The 23,682-nt window shown below is 40.4% G+C and overlaps 1 protein-coding gene across 3 annotated transcripts in view; it reads left to right on the forward strand.

Moving 5' to 3' along the window:
* ryk (receptor like tyrosine kinase) overlaps window positions 1-23,682 on the forward strand; it is a 57,325-nt gene that overhangs the window by 8,356 nt on the left and 25,287 nt on the right. For 2 of the 3 annotated variants that reach the window (XM_037770315.1, XM_037770312.1), the window contains exons 2-7: window positions 11,278-11,399; window positions 11,525-11,624; window positions 13,415-13,546; window positions 17,023-17,085; window positions 17,713-17,854; window positions 19,829-19,929. In XM_037770315.1, coding sequence (XP_037626243.1) covers window positions 11,278-11,399; window positions 11,525-11,624; window positions 13,415-13,546; window positions 17,023-17,085; window positions 17,713-17,854; window positions 19,829-19,929 — 660 coding nt within the window. The remainder of the gene's footprint in view (window positions 1-11,277; window positions 11,400-11,524; window positions 11,625-13,414; window positions 13,547-17,022; window positions 17,086-17,712; window positions 17,855-19,828; window positions 19,930-23,682) is intronic. The other variant, XM_037770313.1, reaches the window with a different exon arrangement.

The following is a 23,682-nucleotide window of genomic DNA, read 5'->3' on the forward strand; positions in this document are numbered from 1 at the left end:
AATCTGTTAGTTGTCAACTATTAAATTAATTGTCAACTATTTTGATTATCGATTAATCGGTAATTGAGTATCAAAATTCTGCGATTCCAGCTTCTTAAATGTGAAATATTTTCTGGTTTCTTTACTCCTCTATGACAGTAAACTAAATATCTTTGAGTTGTGGACAAAACAAGATATTTGAGAACGTCACCTGGGGCTTTGGGAAACACTGATCGACATTATCTAACATTTTATAGACCAAACAACTGATCTATGAACTGAGAAAATAATCAACAGATTAATCGACAATGAAATATTAGTTAGTTGCAGCCCTAGTTTGCTTGTGAGAACAGGAAACTTGTTTTGTGCAGCTACAGTTGTTTACAGATTCTAATCAGACAAACTCCACCTGGTATTATATTGCGATTTTCTGGTTGTAGCGGGCTCAGTTTTAAAGCTAGAGTAAAGAAACTGGTATCAAACCTAAGGAATCCATTGGTACAAACCATGCCATACTAGCTTGTTGTGAAGGAGGCTAAATAACGCTCCAAACTTGTGCTAAAGTTTGGCGAGGAAAAACCGGCATGGCTGTTTTCAAAGGGGTCCCTTGACCTCTAGCCTCTAGATATGTGAATGAAAATGGGTTCTATGGGTACCCACGAGTCTCCCCTTTACAGACATGCCCACTTTATGATAATCACATGCAGTTTGTGGCAAGTCATAGTCAAGTCAGCACACTGACACACTGACAGCTGTTGTTGTCTGTCTGGCTGCAGTTTGCCATGTTATGATTTGAGCATATTATGCTGAATGCAGAACCTGTGAGGGTTTCTGGACAATATTTGTCATTGTTTTGTGTTGTTAATTGATTTCCAATAATAAATATATACATACATTTGCGTAAAGCAGCATATTTGACCACTCCCATGTTGATACTTGACAAAACTCCCTTTAAGGTAGATTTTGAACCGATATAAAATGTGTGACTAATTTGCGATTAATCTAATCGCGATTAACTATGGACAATCATGCATTTAATCGCGATTAAATATTTTGATCGATTGACAGCCCTAATTGTGATCTTAAAAAAAACATTTTCCATTTTATTTCATTGTCACTTCCAACAGGGTAAATTCTAGCAATGAGGTAATTTTTCCACTCCCAGAGCATGCAAAAATGGAAATATCCAGGTCTAAAAAAAAAAAATATGAACAAGTGTGTAAAATCGTCCTTGTATTCTGAAGAGCCAAGTGCATGTCCAGCCTCCCCCCCCACAGCCCCCTCCTCCACAGAGCTGAAAGGAAAGCAGGGGCTTTGAAAAAGAGCCAGTGAACAGTGAGGAGTGATTGGCAGCAGCATTCATTTCCTTCATGCCACTCTCCAAGGATCCCCTGGTTGAATAGGGGAGCCCCTGCTTTCACGTCTTTTGTCTGAGAGCAGCGGCTCTCAGACAAAAGATGGGTGGTTGCTCTACAGGAGCCTCATTTTATAAATTGTCGCCCTTGTGTTTAAAATTGTAATATTGGCTTTGGAAATATACAATCAGGTTTTTTTTTCTCGGCAACTGCCACAAGAATTTGAGCTATACTGTAATTCAATTGAGACCACTGCCAGGCTCGGGTTACATTGATTTAACTTTGCTGTTATGTTGTGGAAATGAAGAAATATTAGGAGCAGTAGATGTTGAATTCTAAAACAGAAGATAATTTAGTTAGGAAACGCACCTTTCTGAACTAAAAAACAAACAAAAATATTTGACCTTGCGCGCACAACCGAAGCTTTCAAACCGCGACGGTACTCACAAAGCCGCTCATGTGAAACAGCATCCAAAAATAGATGAGTGAGATGGGTGTGCGTGAGACCTTCTTAAATGACCTGCCTCAAACTGCTAATCATTTTTTTCAGTAAACCATTTGATATTTGTTGAGTAAACTCAGGAGCCCCTTTAAGCAACAAATAACCATCAACGAGCAGCCTATACAGCGGCAGACAAGTCTTGCTCAGATTCCTTTCCCTGCCTTCATCCTCGTCTGCCCCCGGGGCACTTCATGGAATAAAAGAGGAAAACTGATGTATGGTTTCTTTTGAAGTGAATCAAAGAAAACCACAGAGATTGTGACTTAATGTGTGCTTTTCTCTTCGAGCTGTAAGATGCTTTCAGACGGGACTATTTTTGCAACCAGCGCTGCTGTCGGAAACTGTAAAAGATAAGTTGGTGACTGTGGTCAGGATGTTGGGTTGTGCTTTTCAGAGAACCTACTACATCATGATAACTTTATTCTACATTATTATAGTGCTTTCATTTTTTTTTATCTTTGATGCTAATGCTTTTTTTTTTAATTGCTGGAGGTAATGAAACTTCTGTTGGATTTTTGTTGGGACCTGCACTAAAACTCGTCTTTGCTTATTCTTTCCTTTGGAAGGAAAGGTGTGTCTGCCAGTGAAAACGCCTCAGTAGTCAAGTTTCCATCCAAATGTAGCACAAATTTAAATTAAATTTCCAGAAAATCAGCAAAAAAAAAGTGACTTAATGCGCGTTTCCACCCACTACGGTTATGTGACTCTCACTTTTGTGTGTAGTGTTATCTTATGTCTTTTTTTTTATTATCTTTACCAACTCCTGTCCAAACAAGAGTGGCTGTCATAGCTTTCTTCAGATGCATGCTGTTCCAGATTGTGGCTAGGTACATGCTCTTGTGTTTACCACACCTGGAAAGTAACTGTAGGCCAGGCCTGCCCAAAGTAGGGCTCGAGGGCCAAAGTTTGCCCGCCATAAGATTTGATGCGGTTCGCTACATGTTAGCGTTTTTTTTTTTTTTTACCCACTTTCTGTCTTTCAGAGGCTTTAACAGGCTCGGTTTTCCATTGGTACCAACCTTGTTAGCTTGTCGGGAAGGAGGTTAAATAACACTCATAAGTTAGGCTAAATTTTGGCGAGGAAAAACTGGCATGGCCATTTTCAAAGGGGTCCCTTGACCTCTGACCTCAAGATATGTGATTGAAAATGGGTTTCTATGGGTACCCACGAGTCTCCCCTTTACAGACATGCCCACTTTATGATAATCACATGCAGCTGGCCAAAACATGCAGATTTTTTAATGCAGTATAAATGTGTTATTTTCGTCTATTCTTAAAATGGTGTATTTGAAGATTTCTGCATACAATAGGTGTTTGCTTTTGGCCTGTGGCCCACCATTAAGTTCCAGTTGGACACCGCTGTTGTAGGCCAACTGATATTATGTACCCAGTCTTACCCTGATCCTACAGACGTTGTAACCAGGATGAAGAGTTAAAGAAAAACAACTCTCAAGTGCCCTACATCTCTAGAGCTAACCGTGACATGGGAGAGCATGTCAGATGATTTCATGCTGAAATTATCAACCCAACGCCTCGTGTTAAAGTGGCTGTTATTTAAAGCAAAGAGTTCATCTTTGATGACTGCTATTAGAGATGGGCTTTTTTTTTCATAAAGCAACTAGCGAGTCTTGTGATCATTTGAATCCTGCTTATTCTGAAGTTTCCCTGTAGTTGAGCACGGTTTTCAACCAGTCAGTCGTCTGTTTGAATTGAATTTGCTAATGGACATCTTTACTATGAGTGATTGTGATTTAGCTGTATTGCATTTTTCACATGGTGAACCATTTTTAACTTGATATGAAAGAATTTGTTGAGGTGCTTTTGTGCAATGAATAGAAGATATATGTTCAAACAGTACCCAATAGTGATGCGCGGGTCGACCCACAACCCGCTGGTCGGGCGGGTTCAGGTGAGCTTACTAGAAAATATTGCGGGTTTGCGCGGGCGGGTAAAAAAAAGTGACAAAGCAGCGTTCTGAGTAAGTTACTAATAACTTACATAAACATTGCGCGCAATAGTCCACCTTCTCCTCTCTCTCTCTCTCTCTCTCTCTCTCTCTCTCTCTCTCTCTCTCTCTCTCTCAAACACACACACACCAGCCGTGGTGGCGGCACGTAATTTTAACACATTCCGTGCCATCATGACGTAATGCGCTGTGAAGAGGTCGATGGTCATTTCACGTATTTCTGTGAGATGACGTTCCACACACACCGTGTTGTGCTGGACTCTGCTTGTCTCTGTCCTTGTCTCAGACCTCAATGATGATATTTATTGTGCTATATAATACATAAAAGTATAGCATAAAGTTGGCGGTTTGTGGGTCAGGTGATTGATTTTTGCAGGTCGGGCAGTGCGGATTGGCTCTCATAACGGTTTGGGTGGAGGGTGTGGGTACTAGAAAACCCTGACCCGTGCATCACTAGTGCCCAACCCAACCTGATCGAGCTGTGAATCGTGTTATTTCTTCATTTTGGGTTGCTTTGTGTGGCTTGTTGTAAAACTTTTAATTGAATGGCTGCTGAATTTGGGCTGCAATGCAAAAATGCAAAGTTCTCTAAGGTGTGTACTTTGTTAATATGCTACAAAACATTTTGGATTATATGTTTTAAACTACTGTTTTCTTGGGGTTTAAGAAAATATCAATACACAAGAGTACCGCAATATTATGTTGTGCGATACTGTATTGATTCTCCAAAACGCTGTATTGATTTTTGATTAACCTCTTAAAAGTCTGTTACTAGCATCATATGAAACTAGAAAACCTGAGGAATCCATTGGTACCAACTACTAGGTTGTAGCAAAGGAGGCTAAATAACGCTCCAAACTTAGGCTCAATTTTGGCGAGGAAAAACTGGCATTGTGATTTTCACAAGGATACCTCGACCTCTGACCTCAAGATATGTGACTGAAAATGGGTTCTATGGGTACCCACGAGTCTCCCCAGCTGACAGACTAAAAGTTTTAGCATTGGGCTACTTTACACAATGTCTTTTTCAATCACAGACCAAATCCCGTTCTCCTCAGTTTATAGCTTTTCTTGTGTGTCTGATATCTTAGACCTTGAGATCCCTCCCCTCTCCTGCCTGATTCCTGCCTGTGGATTTGTTTGGAGTTTCCAGTTGATAGAGTTTCACGCGGGCCCTCATTTTCTCCTTCCTTGGTTAATGTCGCCAGTATCTTCCGCAGTGAGAGGCTGGAGGGAGTGTTTATCTCCGGAGCGCTCAGGGATGAAGGCTTTGGGAGGTATAGTGTCGACTGTGCGCACAAGAGGGTCTTTGTTATATCTGTCCTGGACCTTACCACCTGGCCACTGCCACCTTTTGTTCTCCTCTTTCAAAGTCTGCAACGTGATCCACAGCTCGCAAGAGAACCCTGGATGTCGATTTCAAACTTTACGGAGCCCAAAATGTTAAGACAAACTAAGATGCTGCTGTGAGTTGCAGTTTTGTGTTGACAGCTGTATATGAAAGGAACGGACATTTTCAGTATATTTTAAGACTGATTTGATATGTGATGTGATGTAAAAGGTTTAAGGCAACATTGTATCCATGCCGGTTTCAATGTCTGAACCAGTGAGAAAAATGTGGCAGGAGGGAGGTGAGTGAGTAATCCTGTCTCCCCTCCCACAGCTGAAATAAGTGTCAATGTGCCCTCAAGCAAGGCACTTAAATGAGGAGGACTGATTGTGCTGGGCAGCTCTAATGTGTTGGTACTCTAGGAATGTCAGCAGGGCGTTTCGTGGAAAGAGCGTGTGATTAGTGTTGTGCTGAATCCGTCAAACCAATGAAGTTGTGCATCTGGGGATCTTTTCCCGCCAAGCTCAGGCTACAAGAGAGGATCCAGAGATTAGAGGGATTTTAATTGATGTCTAATAGAAGGAATGCTTATTTACGGACGATGTTTAGCTCACTCTGAGATATTCCAGACAGAAGTATACCCTAATTGATATTCCTCCTAAAAATGTTTGGCACATACGTTACATACGTTACATAAGAACCCAAGACCCAAACACTTTCTTATGACTTTACTCCAGATGCTGACATCTAGGAGTTCAATAGAAGTTGCAAAGGCTTTGTCCACATGTATTACAGGGCTGTCAAAGTTAACGCGATAACTCGTTAGCGTAAATTTGTTTTACTACCCTTTACCACTAATTTCTTAAACGCAACTTGCGATTTTTAGGTCATAGCGGACTCAGTTTTAAAGCTATAGTGGTGTCATGTGAAACTAGAAAAAAACCTAAGAAATCCATTGGTACCGACCATGAAGGAGAGAAGGTTGAAAAAGATAAATAATGCACCAATCTTACGCTAAATTTGGCGAGGAAAAACTGGCATGGCCATTTTCAAAGGGGTCCCTTGACCTCTGACCTCAATATATGTGAATGAAAACGGGTTCTATGGGTACCCACCAGTCTCCCCTTTACAGACATGCCCACTTTATGATAATCACATGCAGTTTGGGGCAAGTCATAGTCAAGTCAGCACACTGACACACTGACAGCTGTTGTTGTCTGTTGGGCTGCATTTTGCCAGGTTATGATTTGAGCATATGTTTTATGCTAAATGCAGTACCTGTGAGGGTTTCTGGACAATATCTGTCATTGTTTTGTGTTGTTAATTGATTTCCAATAATAAATATATATATACATTTGCATAAAGTAAGCATATTTGTCCATTCATATGTTGATAAGAGTATTAAATACTTGACAAATCTCCCTTTTAAGGTACATTTTGAAGAGATAAAAAATGTGCGATTAATCGCGATTAACTATGGATAATCATGCTATTAAATATTTTAATTGATTGACAGCCCTGATTACAATTCATTAGCAATTCTCACACATTGCTCATACTTGCTCATAGACAGAAAAGATTACTGTTATTGCTCTCTATTGCAGCTATATGTTCTTTATGTTATTAAAGAGTTATTGGTCACTGTAATCATTCCTCTTGTGCATACTTGCTTCTTAATATGACTCTAATGTAAGAGATGAGGGGCAAGTTCAGCCAAGGTTGTTATTATGAGGCTTCAGCTGTTTGAGTGAGCCCGATCAAGTGAGTAACACAACACAGAGAGGGAATTTTATACTAAAAAAGACTGTAACTTTAGGAATACCCACTTGATTTGCCAAACTCAAGCCTTATATTAGCTTTGGCTAAAACATAGATTATATTCTTGCACAAGACTGTGTATTTTGTCCACTGTTTCTTAAAGCGGAATCACATAAGAAAGGAATACCTGGGAAAGCAGAAACATTAGAAAGGAATACGGCCAGAGTGGACACAAGGATTGATTACAGCGACCAATAACTTAAAGTACTTTAATATGGAATATATGACGTGAGTATTCTATTGAGACAAACATATCGTTTAAAGTCATTTCCACATTGGTGCAAACAATTATTCTTGTTATCTCACTGTGTAGTTCGTTTGTTCCTCAGGCACTAGTTTTCTTACAGATTTTTGTACGCTTGTGATGAATCAGCCTCCTTTCACAACCATTTATAGTTCTGCTTAGTAGTTTTAATCATGTCCCTCATTACTGTCTTTGATGTAGTTTTGCCTTTTCATTGCCGAGTCTCTCACTTAAAGCAGAGAGTGTTATAGATTTTTAATGACTGGGACTGAAGTTATTATGGTGGAATTCACATGTTTTTATGAGTTTTCTTTCCCCATAGCATTTTTAACCCCAATAATTCAAGCCGTTAAACCCTGAAATGTTATTCCTTCCTTCCTCTTTGCACTTGAGCTTTTCCACTTGGCTGTGCACAATGCTGTCACTTGCTTAAAAAATATTTCACAAGCTCTACGTAAAGCCACTGGGCTGTTTTTCAACCAGCTAGATGTTAATAGTCAAAGAAAAAGGCCAACATTGTCCTGAGTGACAGAAACTAGCAATGCACTGCAACTGTGTTGATATATGATGAATTTTACCACATTTTTCAATAAACAATGTCACATCATGTACTTGTTCATGAAGAACAGTTGGTTGTTATGGCTACATGTCACTGTGGGACAAACCATACATCAATGAAGCCTAGTTTTTTTACGAACATAGTTGCACACGTTAGTATGTGCTTATTGATTTAGGGGCTTACTGACCTCTTATTTAGTCTAATTCATGAAAAATGGTTTCCACTGAGGCAGAATAGATTGCATCCTGCAACATGTGAGCTATTGATATGAGTAGAAATGATTAATTAATACAGTAATCATTTATTTGGAAAGGTCACATAGCAGATTTATTTTTTGGTTTATTTCACCAACAAATTTGGTGTCATTTATTTCATGCAGTGTGGAAAACAGCTTTAAGAATTTGAAAAGAGAGGATTTATGAAGCATTCACTTTCTTTTTTCTCTGTCTGTTTTCTCTTGTTATTTCATTGTGCTCAAGTGTGCTGGAGTTGAGTGTTTTTTTCAGCTCAGTGCAGGTGATACAGTGTGTCCTGCCCTGGCTATTGTTAATCACTTGACACCAGCAGAGAGAAATGGAAATGTCCTGCAGGAAATAATCCCTCAAAACACAACATGCTGCCAAGTTATCCCACTGGAATTCAAAACGATGTAGTTATTTTCCATCAGCGTTTGAGAAGTCTGTTAGCATTAGAGACGTCTGCATCTGCAGTAGCTAACAAGCATGATGGTGTAGCGAGGCACTTTCTATGTATTGACCGCCAAACAACCAACAAGAATCTTGTTTATAGGCACACCTTCTCCTAATGCTGTTTTCCCGTCGCAGAGAGCAGTGAGTCAGTGATGAAACTGCTCTGCGTGGTTCAACTTCCTTAACCTCAGGAACCACTTATTCCCCCGTCCTCAGTCTGTGTACACTGACAGGCTCCTGTTGCCATTCCTTCACGTTCCTGTTTTGAAGTTGTTGCAGTTACAGTGACTGTCTGTGGTGCTGTGGGAGGGACGAACGCGAGCCAGACTCACACGCTGCTTCTCTTTGGGGCCTTTATGCCTGGTTGCATAGTTTAATTGGTATCAAAGCAGTGTGGCCACATGTTGAGACAAGGGAGGTAGACAGAGTCGAGCACGAGAAAGGCAATTATTACGGGACTAAACTGTGTGGTCGTGTGCACAAATCCGTTAAGTGCCTACATATACACATGAGAGACTGTGCAGAGAAGAGTCATATGCGAAGATAACATCAGATTTTCAGATTTGATCACAATTAGCCTAAGCACATGTATCATAGCATTTTCCGGTTCCAATTTTTCAGTTCCTTATTTAAGGTTATATGTCCACATTTTTGTATTAAAGCTGCAGTTGGTAACTTTGAGCAAATGTGATAAAAAGTTATTTCTTATAAAGCTGTCACTATATCCTGACAGTCGTGCATGTGACAGATAATCTGTGAAAAAAATCATGTTCCTCTGTGTCCTCCTGTGCTCCTAATGACATTTGCAAGATTTCACGGCACCCGAGTGAAAACAACCAATCAGAGCCGAGCAGTCTCTCTACAGCTGCTGTCAATCACTGCTCACGAAACTCACAAACTCCAATCAAATTAGGCAGCGCTGATCAAATCTCAATCAATATTCTGTTGCTGTAATGCCCATTTCTCACCTCAAATGTTTTCAGAAATGTAATTTAGCGTACTGCTTAGTTGTAAAATGAGAAAGTCCATGACCCAGCAGTCATGTTGAAAACAGCCGAGCCAAAACCAAGCACTGCCCACCGACAGGGTCACAAACTTTCTCATTTTACAACTAAACAGTACACTAACATATGTTTCTGAAAAGAGAAATAGGCATTACACTAACAGAATCTTTATTCATTTTTGATCAGCGCTGTCTAGTTTGAGAGTTTGATCCAAGTTTGCGAGTTTCGCGAGCAGTGATTAACAGCTGCTGTGGAGACTGCTCGGCTCTGATTGGTTGTTTACCACTGGTCTGTGAAATCTTGCAAATGTCATAAAAAGCGCAGTGTGATGCAGAGGAACATGATTCTTTTTCACAGATTATCTGTCTCATGTACTACTGTCAGGATATAGTGACGGCTTTATAAAAATAATACAGCGGTTAATCGATTTAAAATATTTAATCAGATGATTGTCCATAGTTAATCGCGATTATAACATGGGAGTGGGCAAATATGCTGCTTTATGCAAATGTTTGTATATATTTATTATTGGAAATCAATTAAAAACACTAAACAATGACACATATTGTCCAGAAATCCTCACAGGTACTGCATTTAGCTTAAAAAAATATGTTCAAATCATAACAACTCAAACTGCAGCCCAACAGGCAACAACAGCTGTCAGTGTGTCAGTGTGCTGACTTGACTATGACTTGCCCCAAACTGCATGTGATTATCATAAAGTTGGCATGTCTGTAAAGGGGAGACTTGTGGGTACCCATAGAACCCATTTTCATTCACATATCTTGAGGTCAGAGGTCAAGGGACCCCTTTGAAAATGGCCATGGCAGTTTTTCCTCTCCACAATGTAGCATTAGTTTGGAGCGTTATTTAGCCTCCTTTGCGACAACCTAGTATGACATGGTTGGAACCAATGGATTCCTTAGGTTTTCTAGCTTCTTTGAATTTTACACATTTTAGTGAAAATGTACAAGGAGCAGTTTCCAGCTATCTTACTCTGGGCTTGGTGGTTAGATGCTAGTTTATGTAACAGCCGTCTCCTCTCTGAGTTGGTAAATGCCTGAGAATGTTTTTAATTGAGCCAATGTGAGAAAGGTCTATGAGCCGGGGCTCTGAGATAGCCCGAGGGTATTGGGGGAGCCTGGGCACATTCTTCCCCTCTCTTTAAACTAGATACTCGCAGACTGATAGACAGACCCTACTCACACACAGACGCCTTCAAGGACTGATAGCACTGCCCCGGGCCAGGGTCGGGGATTTCACCAGCACACATTAGACTGTTTGATGCAGCAGTGAAAACAACTTTATTAGGCTTGACTTTGTTAAAGATCGAATGAGAAAGGAACACAACATACAGTACCAACCCGTCTAGCTTTCTGATGAGCATGTACTATGGCATTTACTACACATATACATTAAGACTGAATGGCTGAACAGACTGTGGATGTTGTATAGAAGTCCGGTTTCATCTAAGGCATTCCACTCCCTTCATCTTAACCCTTCCCAATTTTGTTTCCTGCATAGAAAATTGCAGTCATATTTGGATGTTGTCTCACTTGAACGTTTTGAAGTTTTTCACTTTGGGCACTAAGAGGTTCTCAAGTACTAACAGATGTGGTTAGTCCATCACTTTTATTGTGGGGAAACCCCCCTAATCCAAGCTGGCAGTTTGAGTTGATATTTACCATTTTCCTCAGGCTTGCTCTGTGTGAGTGTCTAAATCTACCTCTAAATTAGAAAATGTGTTCTCCAGCGTAGTTGTTTTTTCTTCTTCTGGATTTCCAAAATATGTCTCATAAGGTATAATTGTATGTCCTTTGTCTTTCCACAGGCCTCGATGCAGAGCTGTACTATGTGCGAGACGATGTGGTGAATCATTATGCTCTCTCCTTCACGCTGCCTGTGCCCAGCGAGACCAACAGCCTTCATTTCTCATGGCATTCCAAGACAAAGGTAAGTCTCAGCATCAGGAGTTATAGATTAACCACTTCCATACATGCTTACTTGTACACACATGATGCCAGGCAACCTATTTGTGTGTGTGTTGACAATGTTCGTTCCTCATTCTTTATGTATAGGTTGACTACCGGCTGGGCTTCCACATGGAGAACCCTGTTGCCATGAACCAACCACGGAGCAACATCTCCAATCAGGGGGAGGTGCCCCGTGTTCCCTCTGGTTCGTCAAATATCCGCCTTTCGTTGTGTCATGCACTCATAGGGCTCCTACATGATTCAAGTTTGTAGACTTTTAAAAAATGGCAGTAAATCCATACTTGTGGCTGTGGCTCAGAGGTAGAGCGGGTCGCCCTCCAACTACTGTGTGTGTGAATGAGTATTTAGATTAGATCCTTGAATGGTGCCATCATTGTATGAATGTGTGATGTGTGAATGTGTGAATGCTGACATTTAGTGTAAAGCACTTTGAGTGGTCGGAAGACTAGAAAGGCGCTATATATATATAAATGCAAGTCCATTTACCATTTACCATTCTCTAACATGTTCTGTGTTAACCGGATAGGATGAGGGAATTTTTAAAATATGCTGAGGAGTTTTAAGTTGCAACTCAGTAACGCAACAGTTGTTGAAACATTATTCTAGTTACTGCATCATGTAGGCTGCGACACTCTATTAAAGGAGTAGTTTGACATTTTGGGAAGATTGATACCTCTCTCATATCTGTCTGTTAAATATGAAGCTGGAGCCAGCAGCATTAGCTTAGCTTACCATAAAGATTGGGAACAGGGTGCAACTGCTAACCTGTCTCTGTCCAAAGGTAACAAAATCTGGCCTCAAGTATTTTTATTATAAACTAATTACCACGTTATATCTCTATTTTATCCATATAAAAACCCAAGTGAGAAAAGACAAGTTGCAGTATTATGAGGGGTTATTTGCCCGACTATGGAGGCACCAAAACAGGCGTTACAGTGATTAGCACAGGGCTGTATTCTGGAGTGTCACTTATAGGGCTCTCCATTGGCACTTTTGGCAGCAAACTATGCCACGCTGATTTGCGTTTCCGTTACCAGCTCTAGTGCGCCAAGTTGTGCCACTCCGTCACCGACTGCAGCCAACTCTGCTACTAATACTGCAAGGAGGAAGAGTATAAACAGCAAAAAATAACAGGGGACTTTTATTGTGAAGAATGTAGGAAATGAAATGGGTTTATCCACCGTTTTACAGCCGCTTGACAGATTAAAAAAAACACTTTTACTTTCAGTAACTGATCAGGAAGCGAGGCCAATCAAATGGGTGGGTTTCAAACTGGTGCACAAGGCCAAATTGAGTCACTACACGTGAAACATAACGCCACACTCCATCGTGTTTTGGTCATTTATGCTGCTCTCCTTCCCATGGGCATCTTCTGATCTGATCGTCAGTTATGTGATTTTCGGAGGACCAGTGTTTTTGCCGCAACGCCTGATTTGATGAGGATGCAGCCTATTTCTTGGCCATAAACAGTGACTTCCTGGAGTCTCTGCTGGTTGCCTGGCGACTGATTAGAGCCAAGAAATAGTCTGGTATATAACCTCAAGTAAAACAGCGAATTGTAGTTTTACACATTATTTTTGTACAGATTAAACAACAAAGTATTACATGCTAATTAGGGAGCTTTAGGGTTGCTGGTAGGCAGACGTTAAGCGTATTATAACTGTATTTCCCATGATGTTGAACTTTTGCTTTTGCTCCTTGAGAAATGAATTCAATAATTTTTAAATGTCTAACTATACTGTAACGTGACAGTAGGGGTGATAAAGTTGTATACAACATTGTTACAGTTAAACAATTCTTCTCAATTAAACAAGTTATTTAAAGCCTTCAATTATATATATTAATCTTTACAATTCACTGATGTCATACATCTCTGACTGCGATTGCCGGCATAGTTCAAACCAGATATTATCCATCGCAGGAGACCAAGTTTCTCTGAATTACATGTTTGTATGTGTGTTCGTCTCTCTACAGTCTTCAGAGTGGACCTCTTCTGTTCGGGCAAGGTAGATGGAGAGGCTGTTTTAACAGTGCAGCTCAATCTGACCATCCATGCCAACAACTACACAGTGCTCAACTTCAAGAGGAGGAAAATGTGCTATAAAAGTGAGTATCTTAATGATCAGCTAATAATCTAAACACATGTATGGTTAGAGGTACGCATCAAGAAGGTGGTGCAGACTTACTCCATGTTGTTTTCACTCTGTATTATTATTTATCCACCTGTAGACTTTTTTCATAGCAGACATCTTTACATGTCGTAGCAGGGAAAGCACAATATTACCCTTTTTTATCATTACTCTAATATTTGTAGGGATATCAATCCACTGTTTTGTTTCTGTAACTGAAAAAGCAGTTTGAATAACGTAAATTTAGTCGCCCAATGTTTTATATTTCCCGTCTCCCCTCGTTGATGATCCTGTTTGTCTCTCTTCACTATGAGCTGTCAGAATAAATAGTTTAAACCTGTAGTATCTTATAAAGTAAACAAACAGAACATAAACAACACAATCAAAGTTGTATTTTTCAATAATATCACAGTAGCGGTACGAGTTTTTGTCCAGTGCTTTAAGAGCTGGTTTAGAGGCTAAAGCCTGGTCTAGCATACTGCAAAATACATCGCTTTAACTGTTGCATACTGCATACTACTCAGGAACACAGTAAGCAGTATACAGTACATACTGCATACTACTCAGGAACGCAGTAAGCAGTATACAGTACATACTGCATACTGCTTTCGTCAGTAATATGTAGTAGACAGTTTCAGATACAGCGTGGGACATTTCAGTTGAATTGAGCCATTGTTAATGTTATTAATGCCACCTTTGCTTTTCCTGCTATGACAAGTCAAAGTGTCTGCTGTGAAAAGGGCCTATTGTGTTGACTAGATTAGAAACGGTCCAACACATACTGCTAAGATGCATTGATAAAATATTTTTTTTGAAGAAGAAGAACATGGAGTGTGTGGAGAGTTTGAGGAGAGAATTTACTTAATGTTGTCAGCACTGTGTGTCAGATGTAGTACTCTGACAGTGACTACGTGTACATGCACAAAATATTCAGTTTTTTGCCCTTATTCAGGAAAAAGACAATATTCCTACTGAGCTTTACATGCAGCAGTGCATACTTTGATTAACGTAACCGGTGGCGGACTTTTTCGACCGTGCGAACACGGCCTCCCGCTTTCATTACTTCAGCCACCTTCTTGAAAAGGTCGGCATTGCGATATTTGTGCATATCCAAAAACCTGTTGATATCCAAGTCTTTCATAATGTTTAAAAGTATGTGTGTTTCAGAAATGTGGGTTTTTCTTTAGGCATGCATCTCTGCAAACCGTCGGCTAGTTGGTTTGTGTATGTTGCACAGAGCTGGCCGTGAACAGGCAAGAGGCCATGTGTCGCAAACTGCAGTATAAACCACAATTGAGACGCGTCTTCTGAATGCGCCGTATACATGTCCAAAGAACGCTCCTAAAACCTGAATAATATCGGCATATCCCACACGTCCTAATTGGAAAATGCTCCATTCAAAATAAGGCCTAATTCAGAATATCCAAACGGAATATTACATGACCCGTATCAAATTCAAAATATTGTAATATTCTGTGTGTGTGTAAAAGTAGTCAGTGAGTTACAGTGGGAGATGTGCAGGTTTCTGTATTCTGTGTTCAGTTCTGTGCTATTTTCATACTGCCTGAAGATAATTACATGTGGCAAGGAGGCTTCATGCCATATTCCACATGGAAACAAAATTTATTCCCATCTTATTTTGAGCACGAGCCATAAGAGATTCTTTGTACGCCTGAGCGGTGCTCAGAATGTACACTGAGCAATCATACCTGTCAACTTTGTCCTTGGGTTGTGTCTGTAGCGTCGTAGCAAGAGGACGAACAATGATGTATGCTTGCCGTTTTATAGTCGCGCCCTGAGCTCACTGACTTAAAGTCATTTTTAACTACTGGAACTTTTCAAGGAACCCAGGAAGTCTTTTTAGGAACTCGGGAGCTTAACCCTAAAACAGCTATTTCAGGTTTGTGTCCCTGGGCCCCTAACAAAGTCACTGCTTGCAAGGTTGTCCTTTCCTATCAGCTAGGAACTATCAGAGGGAAGAATACTGGCTGTTGTTGATTAGCAAAACACAAGTCTCCCTATTGTTTTTATCTTGCACTTGTTGTATTTTGTTTGTACTACCTTTCAATATTAGGACTAAGGACTATTAGAACACGGGATGGGACCTTTGTTTGATGATGTTGACATTTTAATGATCATTCATCTATTCTATTATATGCCATTCTCCTATGATGAGAGGGAGAGAGATTTGAAACTTTACTGACTAAAGAAGCAACAAAAAAAATACTCTGCAGATCATTACTACTTTTAAGACAGTCTTTTGGCCTTTTGGTGGTTTTAATTTCCTTTAAATCTCACATTAGCTGTTGCTTTTTAATGTGGCATCGGTCTGATTTATTTCATAGACATAAGAAGTGGACTTTGTCACCGTGATATCACCCATTGGTTTGTGGACTGCAGTTTTGAAGCCTCAAGTTCAGCAATTTGGCCGTCGCCAACTTGGTATTTGGCCGTCGTCATGTTTTTTTGCAACCAGAAGTGACACGGGAGGGTGGAGCTAAGTACAACCGAACGCTGAATAAGACATTTTTAGGCAATCAAAATTTTACAATTTAAAGCAGCAGTAGGTAGAATTGGCACAAATATGATTTAAAAAAAAGTTATTTTTATAAAACGGTCACTATATGTAGTGGACTGTTAAGTTGTAAAATGAGAAAGTTTGTGACCATGTTGAGATCAGTTGAGGAAATACCAAGCACCGCCCACCAGCCAGAGCAAACTTTCTAATTTTACAGTTGAACAGTACCCTACAGAATGTGGCAAGAAATAGGCATTACAATAACAGAATATTGATTCAATTTGATCCCTAGTTTGACCGTTTGATCGGAGTTTGCGAGTGATTGACAGCTGCCTCCGTTTAATGAACAGCCAATAGGAACGCTCTCTCTCTCTGAAATGACCTGTGATTGGCCAAAGTCACGGCTAGATTTTTTAAAGCCTGAAAACAGAGCCATGAGGAGGTGCAGAAGTCTAGGGTAAAGTTCTGAGATGAAAACATGGACAACTCTGTGGTAGCAACCTGTCAATCACAAGGTAGCTGCGCCTTAAAGCATCCCCTGCTTTATGGTCTATTTGACTCTAAATGGGATCATAATTTACTAAATGAACATCATGCTGTATTGAAGATTTGTTACTAGCGATTGAGACCATAAACTCATGTTTACAATGTTTACTGAGGTAATATATCAAGTGAGAAGTAGGCTCATTTTCTCATAAACTTCTATACAATCAGACTTCTTTTTGCAACCAGAGGAGTCGCCCCCTGCTGGCTATTATGAAGAAGGCAACTTATTTCAACCTTTGTTAAGGGCATTTTTAGTTTCATTGAATGCATAACCTTTTTTTTTTTCCTATCAGCATTACATACTGCTCTGAATATTGGAGGTCTGTGTGAATGAAGTCAATTGTCAGCAGAGTTGATATAATTCTCTTCTCTTCTCCCTCTGTGCACAGGAATAGATTCTGTCCCAAAGATTCCCATTCCCCTCAACAATAACACTCTTCCACGGCCCGACAGTAAGTAATCTTACCTCCACATCATGCTCTACGTATCCCTCTGTAGCAGCTCCACGTACAGTATTATCTATCATAGGTGGCATCAGCCTGATAAGACGGTGGTTAGATTAACACTGAGAAGCCTCTCTGTATAACAGTGCACATTAGTCATTTCCATAACCAAGGCGTATGATTTCAGAGCCCAAAGAGAAGTATTATTCTCCTATTGAAGTGCACTCTATCCCCCCCACCCGACCCCCACCCCTTAGAGTGGCTGTCCTCTTCCAGTGGGATTCATTCAGTCTCTTTGTGAGCCCACCGCCCCAGTAACAAAGTACCATTAGTGGGTTGTCTCCCTTCTGCTTGGGTAGGCCCGAGGAACCTGGGGCCCTCAGAGGCTTTTAGAGAGGTGATGAGAAAAGCTCTCAGACACTGGATCCTGGGCACAGCTTCTACTATTCCAGGCCGCCATTAACCCTAAGTGGAGCCCTCAGTGCACTTATAGTTTCTCTCTCTCTCTCACTCACGTCTTTATCTCATTGCCTTACCTCATAATAACACCGTTGAAGCTTTTCTGTAATGAGGATGGTATTTTTGTGTCTCTCCTCTGCTGTGTCCGATTGTTAATGCATGGCTTGTTTTCATCAGTAGATGGTGTGACCACCCCCACCACCTCCACCCAGGTGTTCTACATAAGCGTGAGCGTCTGCTGCATCGTCATCTTCCTCGTGGCCATCATCCTGGCCATCCTGCACCTGCACAGCATGAAGAGAGTGGAGATGGAGGACAGGTTTGTTTTTCTTTTTGTTTGTCCCGTTTCCAAACAGACCATAGTTTTTTTTTGTCATGTATCAGCTAAGCAAAGTCCACTCACAATAACTGAAGCTGCTGAAAACCAGCACACAGCTCAGCAGATTTATAGCCAGGTTGTATCTGTCACCTGTGGAAGTTATGTTAGTATTTTTCTGCAGACTGCTGCTGTTCAAAGACAGAAAATAGGTCATCTCCACAGAGAGGATTATATCAAGTTGAAACCTGCACTTAAGTTTTCTCGTTGTTCACTTCCTGTAATCTCCACTCCAGATGGCTGTAAACACCTACGCAGGTTATCAGATGTCAATGTGAAATGAGATCAGCACGTCCTCCCCTTGCTATTAATTTGGTCAGCTATCGGGACAGTGGTAAATTGTTCAAAGTTTGTTTTCTTCCATTCCATAGAAATCTGTTCTAAATTTAGCTGCTATAATGTTGTTTTGATAAAGTGGCTTGATTTGATCACATTGCATGATGGGATTTCTGTGTTTTACAAGAATATTTTGTTGGTCTGTCAACTTTAACCTTCTTTTATAAAATCACTCAGGTTTCCGATAAGCATTACATTTTTTAATTTTTTTTAGAGCTGAGCCGAGTCGTCAGCTAATCAATTAATTGATCGACAGATTTAGACAGAATTAGATAGATAATTACAGTAACTATTTTGATGATCGTTAATCGATTAAGTATTGTTTTTAAGCAAAAATGCTCAAAATGAACTGGTGGTAGCCTCTGAAATATAAATATTTGCTGGTCTTTGTAGCATGTTGCGTCACACACCTTAGTTCTTATGTAGAGTTTAGTTGTTATTAAATGTTTGCACCTACTAAACATTAGGTGTTACTGTATCACTTGTCAATAAATGACCTGTTTACTGTGAAGATTATCAGGGGTAAAATGGAATATGGTCATCTTATCTGACCTGACCTTCATAATTATGTAAACTGGGAAGATGTTCAGCAGTCCACAATAATTACACAACATGCCTCAAATCACATGGGTTAGTTGGAGTAATTGGATATTAATTTCTTACCCTACGTTACATGAATACTTCTAGTTCTTAACACACATATTTCCCCATGTATGTTCATTAGGGCTGTGAATTGATTTAAATATTTAATTGCGATTAACCGCATGATTGTCCATAGTTAATCATGATTAATCGCACATTTTTTATTTGTTCAAAATGTACCTTAGGGGGAGATTTGTCAAGTATTTAATACCAACATGGGAGTGGATAAACAACATCAACAACAGCTGTCAGTGTGTCAGTGTGCTGACTTGACTATGACTTGCCCCAAACTGCATGGTATTATCATAAAGTGGGCATGTCTGTAAAGGGGAGACTCGTGGGTACCCATAGAACCCATTTTCAGGTCAAGGGACCCCTTTGAAAATGGCTATGCCAGTTTTTCCTCGCCAATTTTTTGCATAACTTTAGCGCATTACTTATCTCCCTTCATGACAAGCTAGTATGACAAGGTTGGTACCGATGGATTCATTAGGTTCTACAGTTTCATATGATACCAGTATCTTCACTCGCCTTAACTTTGTCAGCCCTAATATTAATATAACAAAGTCCTACCTACATTTACAAAGAAGTGTCAGCACAGCAGTTACATTTAATACTTAACTTAACTGTACATCATTCACCACTTTTAGGAGGTTATAATGCAGCTTGTGATACAGTGACTTCCTGTTTACATAGTTGATTGCTTTTAATTGGACAGCGATGTTTCCAAGAAACATATTTACACATTACCAAGATGTTCAGTTCTAATGGTGCAACCTCATTTAGTAAATGTAAAAATTTGAAACTAGCTTGTAGTTGCTAAGAACTTAGGAAGGACTTTACACACTAACTTAGTAATGGATTTTCCATTTGCTGGTGCAACACAGTCCTGGTACCACTGGATAACTGCTCCGTGTTCTTCTTCTCTGTGTCTTTCAGTGTTAGTGACAGCGGAAGCTCGCAGGGCCTGTCTCAGCCGTCCACCCAGACCACACAGTACCTGAGGGCGGACACTCCAAACAACGCAGCCCCCGTCACCAGTAAGACATTTTACTCCCTCTCAGCACAACATTAAACAGAGGCAAACAGTAAGAAGAAGAGGTGGGTCAAGTAGCCAAAAACTTTACTCAGGTAAAAGTACTGTTACTTTGCAAAACAAAAGTACTCAAGTGGAAGTAAAATTAGTTCTAAAATACCAACTTGAATAAGAGTACCAAAGTATTTACTGAGAAGTTACTTAGGCAGCAAGTAACTTAAAAAACATCGGCACACTTCTGTCTTTCCCCCCCATGTCTTTTATTTGATGTGGATATGACTGGCATTATCTCAACCACAGATGGCCTTCCTCAGGTAAAGGTAAAGAAGTGAACATACACCTGTATTTATTTGTGATGAAATCACAAATCATCTCTTGATTAGATATCCTGCCACATAAACACCAGACTATATTCCCAGTCTATATCCCTCAAGTGTGATCACAAAATATTGTATTAATATTCTACTGAGTGTCAACATGTTGTAGTGTCCTTAAACTTTGATCTTTCCAGTATAGATGTCCTAATTCCCAGTTCCCATCACAGACAGCCACAGATCCCATCCAGGTCTCTCCAATTACACGAAGGCAATCCGATTAGAGAAGGGATCAAATCAGTCTCTTATCTTTCTGGAAATGTCTCATATCAGATGACTCATTCAGGCGAATAGGAGATGATACAGTGATGTTTCATCATTAATTGCCTATTAAATACAGTTTAGTTCACATCTTCACTTTGACCTGAGGAAGACCATCCGTGGTCGAAACATTATGTCAACTGGTTTGCATAATTTGGTCTCTACTCTTCTGTCTCTCTTCATCAGGCTACACAAAACATGACTAGTTAAAGGCAGTTACTGCAGCTCAGCGTCAGCAGGGTTCTCTGATGTTCTGACTTCAGACCAACAGCTGCGTTCACAACCGGAGCCCGCTGCAACGTTAATTCGTCTGTAAATATGACCTGCTAGTGCTATTTGATAGCCACAACGTGAAGGTTATGGTAACTGTCCACAGCCTCCGTCCTTTCCACGCTTCCCGTTCATTGTCTATGTAAGCAGCCGTGCAATGCATTCTGGTAGCCTGGCGGCACGATTCGAGACGGGGCGTCACATTGGCCGCTCCTCATTTACATAAAGTTGATGTCTAGGCGACTTTATGCAAATCAGGGGTGTCCGGCGCAACTCGCCGCCTCTGGAAACTCCCTAGAAAATTTTAAACTAACGATGTCGATCCAAAATAAAGACAGATTCAGCAACTGCAGGGCTTATTTCTCGGATAAAATGTTTTCAGAAACACATTTCGGTGAACTATTTTTGTGATATAAAAGAAGAAAGTTTCCAAACGAGCCGCCATGTTGGTTCCTGTCTGAAAGCTGGGAGCAGCAGCCCACGAGGGACACCGTTCGTCCAATCGGGTGCCTTGTGTCTAGTGGCAGCCCATAAAGTGTCTAATGCTGGGAAGCGAAGCGATCCCTCGTGATTTAAAAAAAGGTCTCTGTGGACACGTACTATTACACCTGCTGTAGCTTCAGCCGTGATGCTTTGAACGGAGTCATGTGTCGGCATGGCTGCGGTGGGATAACGGCGCCAGTAGACCTGGGACCAGCTGACCATCTGCCTCTTAACGAATACGTGTGTTTAAAAGTAACTTGATGAATGTATCCAAATGTAATGGTACTGATTTTTCTTTATAAATCTACTCAAGTAAGAGTAAAAACTAAACTAAAAAAAGTAAGTAAAAGTAGTAAGTAAAAACTACTCTGACAAGTACAATTTACTCCAAAAAGTTACTTGAGTACATGTAATGGAGTAAATGTAACTCGTTACCACCCACCTCTGGTAACAAGATGCAACATCACTTCAGGTTTCATTTTAAAACATCAGAACATTGTTGTGGAGGTAATTACACTTAAAAGGTGGTACCTGGAAGTACATTCAGTCTGACTCAGTCTGCTGTAGGTTTTTTTTTTCTCACTCTGGCATGTGCATTCTTTTCTAAATGCAATAAGTGGCTGTGAATGACCAAACTAGCTTAACTGGTATCATAAGATTGTAATGAAGAACAAAGTTCCTGCAGTGCTGTTGATGTCATTTTGTCGCCACAGCCCTTGTGACCTATTACTGTCTGATCAGTGTGTAAACGGAGTCACCGTGTGCTTTGCGTCTGGCCAACTGTTCAGCAGTTAGAGAAGTACAAGCAGTCTTTTATATTGGAGTTGATGTAAATATAGAACATGGTGGGAAACACAGTAACAAAGTTGTAGTAAGAGCAAATTCTAAACGTTATACTCGCCCAACCTCAGAACCGTATTTACTCACTTTTGTCATTTAAGCTCTTACCAGAGTGACAGTGGATTATATAGTAAATTAATCGCAGCTCTAACACATTTCCTCCAGTAGAGTTCTTTGTTAGTTGTTGTTGGTGGTGTTAGGTGGCAGTATGATTACTCACCCAGCCCTTGTTCATTTGGCTGTCGCCCATTGTAATTATGGGTAAGTCTGCATTAGCGGAAAGTGATAATAACCTGGCATGCTTAGTAATATAAACATTGCACTAATCATTTTCTGTTTATCATGTGGATTTGGCGCTTTGATTACATTGTAAATGATAAGGCCATGAAATGAGATTCAGGGTAGCCATGATAAAAGCATCACCATGGTTACCACGGCGGCAATGAGATATGACTTATGGACAAATATTTCTTTATTAGTCAGGAGGCTCTTTTCCGTTCTCTCATCTAATAGTCTGTTTGACCTTTTCCTATACCTGACCATAATACACCTTGTACCTTTTCCACATCGTAAACCAATCATAGACTACATTTGTGGCCTGTTATGTGTCAGCAATGAACAGCTTTTAATAGTCTTTCAGTTCCATTTTAAAGGAATAGTTCAACATTTTGAGAGACAAGATCAATGCCGATCTCATGTCTGCCCGTTAAATATAAGACGAAAGTAAGCAGCCAGTTAGTTTAGCTTAGCATAAGGGCTGGACGCAGGGGAAACGGCAGGGGATACAACATGTTTAAGGAACAATATGTAGAACTGACAACTAGCGTTTAAGATTGGTAACAGCATTCCAAATTCAAAACATTGGAGCTGTCGCCCGTCCGCTCCTCTGGTGTGACTGATAGCAGTGCACATTTTCACAATTTGAAGGTTACCTTCTAGACACGACTGCGTTAGCTTCTGGCCAGCAGTAACATTTGTCGGAATCACTTCACCAGCTGTGTGTCCGATATACTCGCTGCCTTAATAAACCCAGCTGCACACGGACCACAGAGAGATGTGCCGGGGCTTTTCAGGTCGGGTAGAATCAAAAGTTAATGTTGATCCAGTAGGTTAACTTGCTTCAATGGCTGCAAAAGGCTGTGCTTGTGTGGCTTCTTTGTTTCATATGTGGCAACAGGGTGTTAAAATGGTCAGTGGACGGGATCACACTGGCCAAAACAAAAACAGACGTTCCGGACCAGAATGTAAATTTCAAAGGAGAACATACTAGATGTAACATTGCTGTTGGTGAAGCCAGTATTTCAATTTAGCATGTTTCCTTAATCTCTGATGACATATCAGATCATTTTATGACTTATTACAGTAAATATATTACATATTGGTCTTTTAATTAGTGAGCTGTAGAGGTGCAGTTACACAGATTCTCTCACCTTTGGCCCAAGCCAGGTTTCCAGTCTTTAAGCAAAGCCAAGGCAAACGTTTCCTGGCCGTAGATTCATATTTAAAGGAAACATTTTGGGAAATGTGTG

This window comes from Sebastes umbrosus, chromosome 5 (assembly GCF_015220745.1).
Source record: "Sebastes umbrosus isolate fSebUmb1 chromosome 5, fSebUmb1.pri, whole genome shotgun sequence".
NCBI classification, from domain to species: Eukaryota; Metazoa; Chordata; class Actinopteri; order Perciformes; family Sebastidae; genus Sebastes; species Sebastes umbrosus.